General features: G+C 44.9%; 1 protein-coding gene across 6 annotated transcripts in view; it reads right to left on the minus strand.

Moving 5' to 3' along the window:
• Cradd (CASP2 and RIPK1 domain containing adaptor with death domain) overlaps window positions 1-8995 on the minus strand; it is a 155501-nt gene extending 146506 nt beyond the window's left edge. Inside the window, exons 1-2 of one of the 6 annotated variants that reach the window (XM_029482835.1) lie at window positions 8818-8995; window positions 7388-7691 (exon numbers count right to left, since the gene is read on the minus strand). In XM_029482835.1, coding sequence (XP_029338695.1) covers window positions 7388-7685 — 298 coding nt within the window. In that variant the 5' untranslated portion in view covers window positions 7686-7691; window positions 8818-8995. Of the gene's footprint in view, window positions 1-7387; window positions 7715-8303; window positions 8752-8813 lie in introns of those variants that run through there. The other 5 variants (XM_021174758.2, XM_029482834.1, XM_021174757.2 and 2 more) reach the window with 5 other exon arrangements.
• Between the last annotated feature and the right edge of the window lie 2789 nt (window positions 8996-11784).

Below are 11784 nucleotides of genomic sequence, written 5' to 3' on the forward strand. Positions count from 1 at the left end.
GCCCTGTGCCATCTCTCCAGGCCCCAAACTCATTATGAAAAAACTTAAAAAAAAAAAAAAAAAAAAAAATCAGAGGCACCCAGCCTGCTACCTGAGAGGTGAACAGGATGAGCCAGGGCTACCTGTCTAGGTCCTCTCTCTTCCACCCAGAAGCCATGTTCAGGGCATATATATATGTATATATATATGTATATATATGTATATATATGTATATATATATATGCCCTGAATTCAACTCCTTCTGCTCCACCCCTGCCGACACACACACACACACACACACACACACACCCCTGTTTAGCCCTGTATAGCTATGTTTCTCTGTGTAGCCCTGGAACTTACTCCTTAGGCCAGGCTGGCCTCAAACTCAAGAGATCCACGTGCCTCTGTCTCTGGAGTGCTGGAATTAAAGGCATGCGCTACCACCACCAGGGCCTAAATTCAACTTCTCCAGCTAATGCAAACTCTCTCCAACTTCGTCTTGGCGTGCATTTCGCCTGTATGTGCCCAACATTCTAAAGTCCATACCGGAGTCGCACTTGCTCTGGGGTCTGATACTCTGGAAAACCCTTCAGAAAGTGTTCATGAAATTCAAGGATTAACAACACCCGTGAAGTAATGTCCTTCTGTGTGTCCGTGTTCTACCACCTTGCCAAGTCTCCCCCCACTGAAAACATGAGCAGTTCATCCGGCCGTGTGTAGTTTTGGGTCGCCCACATTTGTGGAGCGATGGAGTCACCGAACCACCTGCCCAATCGCAAGGTTCTCTCCCGGCTACGATTTAGAATACCCCGGTAAGCCATGCCTGCCTGGGCTTGTTTGTACCCAAGTCAGTGGGCGTGTGTCTAATGTCACTGCCTAGAGGACACTCCCAGAAACTATATGATGGATTGGCCTGGTCAGGAACAGCACCAGGACATCAGCAGTCTCTCAGTCGTCCCCCGACCCCCACCCCACCCCCCCCCATCCCCCAGTAATCCCAGCACATGGCCACAGTTAAGGACCTGAAGGCGATCAGGTGACTGATGCAGCCCAATGTCCAAGTGGCCATGGAGAGAGGAAAAAAGACACGGTCAGACTTTCTCAAAAAAAAGTATTAAATGCATTTGAGAGTGAAATGGAGCCATCCCTGCTGGGGCAGGGCCTGTCACATGGCTTGCCGTTCCTAGAAAGAGTGGCAATTAGCTGCCAGCGGATGCATTATTTCATCAGGCCCATAAATACTCATAAAAGTCTTCTGCCTCGCCTTACATCAGCCTTGCAGAAGCTGGGGGAAGCCTCTGATAAGATGCAGCCCTGAACTATCACGACTCCCCGGTAGATGATTAAAATTAGCGTTAATAAAAATAAAATACTTTAAGACAATCTCAAACCACTATACTTAAAAATCTTGAAGTTTTTACTCTTAAACATAAAAAAAAAAACTATATTAGTACAAATGTTTAAAAGCCTCTTTTGGCTATTAACACCACAGAATAATACAATTCCATTTCAGACCCAGTGGGGAGCCAAAAACACTGTGAGGCAGGAAAGATCCTAAATCAAAAGCTGGTAGGCTAGGATTCCAGTCTCAGCAATAAATTACATCAACAAGCTATGTGATGATGAGCAAGCTGACTTAATCTCTCAGGCCTCCGTTTTCACAGAGAAAAAGAATATGATGTGTGGGTCCCACCCAGCTCCCAAACACCAGGATCTGGCGGCATCTTGCTGAGGGTCCCGATAACTGCAAACGTGGGTGTTTAGATAAAAAGTTACAAACTCCATAATGCTATCAATAAACTTAACCAGTTCCTGTCCTTCCACAAATGCCTGGAGACAACACCAGCTTGGAAAGCAACACTCGCTCCAACAGAGCAGGCTCAGCTGGGTGGTAGAACCGCAGGAGCCTGTGAGAAGAATCCCAAGCCTGTGACAATGTTCAAGGTAAAACTACACAGCCCTGGTAGTGAATCCTCCCTTGTTTCTGCCACCTTCTGTAGGTAGGAAAGCACACGGGGGAGGGGGCAACAACCCAGCTAAACACTGCTGGGATCCCACTGCCTGCAAGGGTTGAAGCCTGGTGCCTCTATCCTTATCTGGACTACTTCGGAAGTGAAGGGGAGGTGCCTTCTCGTCGTGGGCGTCACTACTCTTTCATTCGTGGGCGTCACTACTTTTTCATTCCGTGTCCCAGATGATCTACATTCATCTGAAGGACCACACAAGGTCTCAGATGCACGATGGGAAGCACACGGGTCGGGTTGTAACCAAGTCACTGAGTACACACGGGTACAGCGGGTAACTTAGCCCTTCGAGGGAAGTCTCTTTCCTAACTCCGGGTACTCTGTCCCAGGAGTGAGGCCAACACATCAGAGAGGCATTCTAAGGCTTACCTGCCCACTCTCACCACCACACACATGCAATGGTAATTAATTCATCAGCTCTCTGCCGGTCTCACCCTTGATCCTCCTCCTCCAGGAGAACACAGTGAACACCATGGCCATGGTTCTGTTTACTGTTATAGCCCCAGTACCGGACCGGACCGGACCGCTAACACACGGTCAACACCCACTACACATCTGAAAGAAGGAAGGAAGGAATCCCTTCTGTTATCTGAGGCCCTTCAGGTTTGACTTAATCCCCGGGAAGTATATGATAATCAAGCTGGGGATATCAGAGGGAACAATCTCCCTGGATCTAGAACCCAGGCTGGCTAAGCTAAGATCAGTGCAACGGTTATCTCATGGGGCAGGCTTTGGTGAGTGGCCTGATTAGAGGACACTTTAAGAATCCTAAATCAGAAAACCGATGGCGATATGTAATGCAGCTGTCACGAGAGCTCAGTAACTTCAAATACACCCAAGCGTATACCTCAGAGCCAAAATGTACCTCTGAGGAGCGAGACCAGCTGATGTGGCTCAGCGGGGTCACTCAAGGCTAGCTCAGAAGGGATAGGCCTGGAGCCTCTGAGCAGAGAAGGAAGGGCAAGCCAGCCCTGTGTGTATTGCACCCGTGAGGACAGCAAGGCAATCAAGGACATCCTGTCCGTCGGGATGACCCACTGAAAGTCAGGCAAGGCTGAAACAAGGGCTAGCCTCAGGGCGGCCACTGCGCCAGGCCTAGCTAGGGCGGGAGGCTTGTGGCTGAGCATAGACACAACTCCTGTTGGTAAAAGAGAGACAAACAAAGCCCCAGCCAAAGGGAAGGCAAAGCAAAAGGCAAGGCTACCAGGAGACTGTTAAGAAAGGATCGTGGCAGAGCTGCAGCCCGGCAGCCAGGCCAGAGCAAACAGGCTGGAACAGAGAGTCCTGTGGCCCGTGAGCCACTCCACTGCGCCTGACTCAGAGTCCCATCAGATACTAAGGCCAGGGCTTCAGCCAGATGAACTTGGGCACCACAGAGAACCCCGGCTCAGACAGACCCACCAGGCTGGGAAGCCTGGGAAGCCACCGGTCACAGGCTGCCTTCCCCACACCCAGTGCTGTCCTGTCTCCTAAAGTGACCCAGCAGGAACCCAGAGAGGACTTCCAGCCGATCTAATGTCTGGTGTGTGACCTTGGTCGCAGCGGAGCGCTGCCAAGTGTCCCTTCCGCTGTGCCAAGGTGGATTAAGTCATTTTATCAGCAGAATTCTTCCTTTAAAAGGTAAGCGTCCTTGTGGGGTGAGGAAGACGCAAACCAAATATCCGTTCAACGTCCCGGGCTTTTATACTTGGATTTTTAAAACAGACATTAGAAGACCTAAGAAAATTCTGCGGCATAATCAGAAAATTCAGGAAGTTTTGTCCTTTTCTGTCTGAGGATTGATTGAGACTTGAAGTTAGAAGAATAGAGACTGAGACACAACTCAGTTTTACTCTATATCACTTACATTCAGCGTATATACAAAAAGCAAATAACTAATATAGCACAGAAATATGCTCGGCAGCTCCAAGGATAGAAATGAAACACCGAAGTTAATACACAAAGAAGGGGAAAACCAAAAGCCTGCCAGAGGAGCCAAGCAGAAAACTGTAGTAAAAATAAAGTTAGTTTGTTCTTGAGAAAGGATGGGCCGCACGGCTAAGCGAAGGGCACTCCTCGCTTCTTCTCAAGGCTTCCCAACCGCAGGGCACCAAACCAGTCCAGGGAAACCACAACCAACATAAGCAGAAATCGAGAAAAGGTTACTGTGTGCGCGCCTCGCAAACGCCCAGTTTTCCCTGAGTCTGGGTCTCAAAGTCCGAGAAGCCTTTTCAGAAGCACAAGTGTGCTACCCAGTTCTGACACCGTGCTAGAGGGACACGGAGGTCCCTGGAAAGAGGACTCTGGGTTTGTTTGCTTTTTTTCCAGAGACGTCCATGGTTCTAAGCCTCCCCTCACCCCCCTACTCCCTAAAAAAGAACCCAACACTCACACAAGCTTCCAATTCACTAAACCTCAACCTAATTTCAAAATCATATTTTCATGAAATTAGACACTTAAAAATATTTAAGGCCTTAAGTGACAGAAAGCAGTTAAGCATCTACTTCTTTAAAATATATAACATCTACCCTAGCCCCCAAAACACTATATATATATAATTATTATATATAATATAATAACATATATTACATGGTGTTAATATATGGTATAGGATGTAATAAAATATATACAATGTATAGATATACACATTTACCACTAGACCCTAAGGCATAATAGATTTTCAATAATCAATAAGGACTTTTAAAGGGACTCCTGTGAGCTAGAAAACTACCAATGAAGAAGAGAGAAGAGAATGACTGACAAACCTCGAATCCAGGGCTTATTAGTAAGACTTAGAAATAATGTCGCCTTTTTTTTTTCCTTATAAAGAATTAGTTTATTGAGGGCTGGCTTACAGTTCTAGAAGGTTAGAATCCATGACCATCACGGCGAGGAACCTGGCAGCAGACAAGCAGGCATGGCACTGCCGCAGTAGCCGAGAACACCCATATCTGTAAGCACCAGCCAAAGGGAGCACTACCCCTGTGTGGAGCACTACCCCTGTGTGGAGCACTGCTCTCTTAAAGTGAGCATGAGAAAGGTGTTGACTCTATCACTAATCCCCACCTTACTTGTATTTTCAGTATTAGTTTAAATAGTCAAGATTAAACTACAGTCATACTTGAAAATGGGTTGATGTCACCAAGAAATCAATAAATCTAAGCCCCAGGTCAGAATTTTTTCACTAGTAGAGTTAATTATCAAACAAACAAGCAAACAAACAAACAATTCACAACACTCACTTGTGTCGTGAAGCAAGCCAGCTTTCCATTTAACCCTTCAACAGAGTTAACAAGTCTTAGGGAAAACCTGGTTTCCTAAGCATATATACAGATATGTTCAATCTTTTTTGTTTTTTGCTTCCATTTTAAAGCTGCTCTTTGGGGCTGGAGAGTGGGCTCGGCATTAGGAGCACTGGCTGGGCTTGCAGACTACTGGCTTCTTTGCCTTTCACATGGCATCTCACGACAGCTCTGCTGCCAAGGCTCCTGCCCTCTCTTCCCACCTCCATGCGCACCAGGCACACGCAGTGCCCATACTTACACACAGGATACAGCACTCATACATAGAAGATAAAGAACTAGATGTAAAAGCGCCTTTCCCCTCCGCTTCTCCTTAACTTTTTTAATGTCTTCAGGATATCTTAGTTCTCTCTTGCTCTCTGAATGAACCTGAAGAAGTGAGAATGAGGGTCGCATGTCTATGACAATCCATGACAATGTTTATATAACCCAAAATAATCACCTGGTTAAACTCAACATTTTGGGAGTGGAAAGCATCCGGGTCTTTTGTCATTTCCAACTGCGTGCAGCCAGGAGAGCCTTCGATGTGAATACCAGAAAGGCACAACTCATTGATGTTCCCTCCCCAACTCCATGTTATATATTCTGCTTGTAATAATGTGGTAGAAATGTCAGGGAAACTTGGTCCTGGTTTTGTTCAGACACATGGAATATGTAATTTTCTAAGGACAACCCAAGCTGAAAATTCTAGAGGTCCTCAAAGGCCGGCATTCTCATGGTTTCAAAAAGTAATTTGGACAAGCTCCTAGGAATAAAGATATTTTTAGATTTTCCACTGAGTGTTCACCAGGTCTTTCTAAATTAACTGGCTATCCCATTCTGGTCAAATATTCAGATATATGTCATTATTTTTAAAAAAATAATTAATTATCATATGTGTTCTCAGAACCATTCAAAATATAAAACCCATAGTCTTACATTTAAATTATAAAAGTAATTTACTGGTAGTATTTGATTTTTTTTAAAACCAATTACAGTTATTTGAAAATTGGGAGTTGAGAAAGGGATTCAATATGTAGCTCTAGCTATCCCAGAACTTGCTATGTAGACCAGGCTGGCCTCACAGAGAACCACCTGCCTCTGCCTCCATAAAGGCAGGACAACAATGCTGCTGCTGACACACAGACACACACACACACACCAGCTCTGTTACAGTCATTTTTCAAAACCATTAACAATAAATTCTGGAGACCACTGACTTGGTCCATATCTATACTGAAAACCAGAAAACGTTGAATTCTTAACTCTGGAAATCTACTGATTTGGTTTGGCTTGGTTAACTTTCCATTTTTTTTTTTTTTTTTAATTAATCTTTCTAGGTCAGTCCCTCATCTTTGTGAAAGAGCAGTATATATGGGAGGAGTTGAAGACAACAGTGATTTATACCGCAGCTCCTTCCTCTCACAAGCACCAAGCTGTTTCTTTTCAGATCACAGCTTTCAGTGATTTTTTTCCTGGATAAAAATCAAAATAAGATCCGCCCCACCCCACCCCCGCACCCCCAAATTACTGCCCTTGCAAAATAAAATTCCCCAGGTGTCTGCACAGAGCTGAATTTTAAAGGGCCACTTTACACCAACAGCCTTTAAAAACAAACTAAAGGCAGACTTCAAAATAATCCCCTTGGCCTGGGAGGCTGGCTGGGGGGACAGGTGCAGGACATGCCTTCCTAGAGACTGTCTCCCATGATCTGACCTCCTCCAGCTGGCAGCTTGGCACCCCACAAATCAGTTATCAGTAGGCCAAAGCCTGCATTCCCATCCGCGCTTTCCAAACGATTCCCGTTGCCAAAGGGCTCAGATTGACCTGGCTCTCCGATGAGAACATGCCTCCCAAGTGACTTGCCAATTTCCCCTGGAAGCATGTCTAAATTGTACTCTCAGCTCCCTCCTTAACCCCTCAGCCTCAGGGTTCATGTTCCCTTCCTCCCTCGAGTTTCCTAACACCACCTCCTCGTCTTGACCCTCCGACGCCATGCCCTCTCCATCCAAACTGTTGCCCATGCTCGTGGCCCTGGTCCCTCCTAAAAGACCAAATTCCAATCCACTGGGCATGGTTGCAACACTTCCAGAGCTGTTTTGAGGGGATCTCTTTGAGGCCTACCTGTAGGCAGCTCGGCTGTGACTTCCTCTCTCGCCTTCTCCAGCTTCTCTCTTACCCAGGGAAATTCCTGGAGGGAATCGAGGAAGGTGTCAAAAGCTTTGGGGCCCCTGGAAGGCAAGATGTCCAGCAACAGCATTGTCTTCCGGAGGCCTGTGGTTTGCGCTTTGATTTCTTGAATGTGGTTTTCTGTCAAAATTCCTTCCTGGTAAAGGTACTGAAGAACCAGTCCTTCCACCAGTACCTCGGCACCCAGCTCCAGACGCAGGGAGCGGAGGACCTGCTTGTCTCTGGCATCCATTTCTCCCTGGAAAGAGCCAAAATGAGCGCCTAGGTTTCGGGAATGCTGATGGACCGCCCCCCCCCCTCCCCAAAGTCAGTGTATTGCTGCAAACTCATTAGTGAGCACCTCAAAAATCAGTCAGGTCTTTATATCTTTATATCTTAAGAGCCACAGTGTTTCCTAAGCGGCTGTTTAAGCCAAACCACGGATATTTCAAACACTTCCCGGCATAATGAACGACACTAATTATGGATGTTTCTACCTCTGCTTCTCATAATGGGGCCCTATTTCAATTCCTTGTGCAGTAAGAGATCCAACAGAAAACAGATCTGATCCCTTACTTAAAAGGCAATCCCTAAGGATTACAGATTTATTAATCTACTTATTTATATTATTATATAAAATTAAATGCTAGAACATAGTGGATTTCAATATTGCTTTGTCAAGAGTTAGTCCAGCACCCACGCTTTAGAAACTGCTAAAAAGCACCAGGGACATTTATTTATGGACCCTGACCAGCAGACAGTCATTTATTTATGGACCCTGACCAGAAGACAGTCCGGAGGAAAGAAGTTTATAGAGCATTCAGAGAAAGGACAAGCACCCTCAAGAAAATAAGTGTTTGTGTGCCTTTACCGATAAGCCTCACAAGAATTCGGAATGTGGGTCGCAGTAGGGCCGTGAGCACGCATGCATGGGACACTGAAAGAGCTCAGATCGCTAGTGTGCTGCGGGGTAGCTTGCGGTGGCAATGAAGGCAAGGGGAGCAAGGGGAGCAAGGGTGGCGGGCGGGGCTTCTGCCACCCTCAGCCCACACAAGCGGGACGCCGGATCCCAGCCTTGCTCGCGATCTTCCGCCAAATCGGGAGGTGGCAGGTGAGGAGGGCGTGGGAGACCGTTTTTTTGGGCAGCGTGTTTCCATTTGGAACTTGTAAAAAGTTCCCTGTCTCGGCAGCTAAAAGTCGTGGCTGTGGCACAGTTAGAGCTACCGGCGATTTTCACGGTAAATGAAGCCGCAGACTGTCCTCTCGGAGGAAACCGACCCCCGGCACCGCCACCCGAACCCCGGCCCAGCCCCCGGGAGAGCCGCGCAGGGGCGATGTCGCCACGGCGCGGGGACGGCGAGAGAAGATGGAGTCATCTTACTTACGTCTGCGACCACGTACCGTTAAAAAAAAAAAAAAAAAGAATAACTAAAACTACAACTGGAATCCAGACTGCTAGGGAACCTGTACCATAAAGACCATCTTTGTTGAGGGCAAAAGTCCTAGACAGGAAGTATTGCGACCATCTTTGTTAAAGGCAAGAGCAGGAAGTGCTGTAGCCATCTTTGTTGAGGGCGCAAGACGTCAGGTTGAAGTTTGTTCCGCCATGTTTGCTGTGGGAAAAGAGGCACACTCTCCTACATTAAAAAAGAGAGAGTGGCTTAAAAAATCTAAGGCAGTAGTTCTCAATCTTCCTAATGCTTTGACCTTGTAATATGGTGTCCCACAACCATAAAATTATTTTTGTTGCTACTTCATAACTAATTTTGCTATGTTATAAATCCTAGTGTAAATATCTGTGTTTTCTGATAATCTTACACTACCCCCTGTGAAAGGGTTGTTACAGAGCCACAGGTTGAGAACCGGTGATCTACGTTATCTAAGTGAAAGAGTAAATGAATTGTTGAATCTTAACCGAAAAACTCCATGAGAGCCTGACATATAATAAGCTAGCCAAAAGTTAATCTAGCAGTTCAGCCATGAGTTCAGCTCCCAGTAATATACACCTACATGCACAAATTACTTCATAAAATAAAACAATTAATAAACTCATTAATTAGTTAGGTGACACATAACTAAAAGGATGTGTGTGCTAAAAAAATTTTTGACAATAGAAAAAGAATATTTTTACCAGTACCTCTAGTTGAAAATAAAATATCTATAAACATATCAGTAGACACTTATAAATCTCCTTCCTCAACACCTTTCAACTGTACGTGCAACTTACAGTGCTAATATACTCCAAGGTTTCTATGCAGGCACTAGCTGTCTTACTGACAGTGTTTTTATGTAAGTGGTAGGAATTCTTTTTAGCATTTCAAATCATTGCAGTCTATAGAAGCAGGAAAGTCAATTGTATCATCCAAAAATCCCACAGCCAGTACAGAGTAAAACCTAAATTCTAACCAAATCCCTCTGATCTCATGCTCTTTCCAGTACACCACACAACCATGTATGATCGACTCTATTCTTCTAATGGCAGGCAAAATATTACTAGTGAATCACCCAACTGTCACCTCCTTGCACATGCTTGAGCTACACAGAGGGTCCTTCATTATCTTTAGCTCTAGAATCATTGTTCTTTAAAAAAAGAAAAAGAATAAAAGGTGAATAACTGTCAACAACAGCTTCTGTGATCATCCAAATGAGTATAGAGATAAATCTCTTGTGCACTGTATAAAAACATTCACCTGTCAATAAAAAGCTGATTGGCCAATGAGCTTAGGCATGAAGTTAAAAGGTGGGACATCCAGCAGAGAGAGAGAGAGAGAGAGACAGAGAGAGAAAGAGAGAGAGAGAATGTTGGGACAGAGCATAGACAGGTGAGAGAATGACCCCACAATGCTGATGGAGACCAAAGCAAAAACCTGAGGACCAGGTAACCAGTCATATTGCAGGATTTAGAATAGAATAATGGGGTAGTTAATTTATGAGCTAATGTTCCTTGTGAGTCAAGGAACAGGCAAAGTTAATGAACTAGGTATTTGTAAATAGGTTTGAATCTCAGAATCTTTATTTCAGTAGCAGGGGCCAGGAGAAAAAACAAAAACATACTGAAAATACACAACTATAGGAAGAGGAGAATTAAACCTTTAGCTCAGAGGAGGGAATCTTCCTACTTTGCCAGATATTTGATCACACTGTGAACCCCAAGATTTTCTTATTTACTGAAAAAAAAAATCTGTTCCTAGTTGGGGTATGGCTCAGCCCTTAGCACACAGCTTCAGTCCCTCTGGCTGGAATACAAACAGGTCCTTAATCCCAAACAGTGAAGGTATAGTTACTTTGTAAAAATGAAGCACCCATGTTTGAAAGTGATATCTAGTTGAGTGGCAAAGTGACGAATCAGAGAAAGACTGGACAGAATTGGATATGCCCAACCCTCACAAGAGGAGAGAGGAAAGGAAGCCATGAATGAAGAAGGAAAGAGGACAATTTTACCGGGACAGTTTGCAGAGAGAGGACAAGCTAGACACAGGTAAATACAGAATGAGCCAGAGAATGAGAAGGAGACAGAAGATTAAAACAGATTTGTTGTGGATAGCCCCGAGGCTAATTATATTTGATGTTAATTCTGTTTGGTGAGTGGTTGTGAACATGGACCAAGTAAGGTGATTTCCTGTAAACCTGCTTCCACCTTAATTTGTAAAATAAAGGAGAGCTGATGATTGGGCAGATAAAAGGGAAGGTGGAGTAAAAGGAGAGGAAAAAGAAAAAAAAATGGAAGAGGGAGAGGACACAGAGGAGGAGGATAAGGAAGAAAAACGGAGCAGAAGCACATGGCCTGGAGAAACCACAAGTTCTAAGGGGTCTCATAGATGTGGAAGATGGTAGTGTAGCAGTAGCCCAGTCTAGGTTCACAGCATGTATTCATATTAATTGGGTTGTGTTTTCATTGCCAGGGCATATTGGGTTGGAGATTTACTGCAACACAGATTGCCAGAGTTAGTTTGAGGCCAAGCACAGCAACAAGTCAGACTGAGAGAGAAGCCAATTTGAATCATCTTGGAGAGGAGTTTGAGCCAGAACAGCAGAGTCGAACCAGCCAATCAGAGTTCAGAAAGAGCTAGAAAGGATGAGCCTATTCTATGTCTCAGGCTAAAACATTCTAGGCCTAGAGAAGATTTTATGGAGCCTAGAAGCTTCCAGGGCAAGGCCTGGGTTAGCACACTGAAGCAGTAGACCTCCAAGATGACAATTACATCAGCCGAATAAAAGATACTTTTACACTTTGCTGTATTCAGTACTAGGAATTGAACCTATATCCTCACAAATACCAGGAAAGCACCCTACCACTGAGCTATAGTCCCAGGCCTCCTTTTTTAAATTCCATTTTCCTGTTTGTTTGTATG

Source organism: Mus caroli, chromosome 10, assembly GCF_900094665.2.
Source record: "Mus caroli chromosome 10, CAROLI_EIJ_v1.1, whole genome shotgun sequence".
Taxonomy (NCBI): domain Eukaryota; kingdom Metazoa; phylum Chordata; class Mammalia; order Rodentia; family Muridae; genus Mus; species Mus caroli.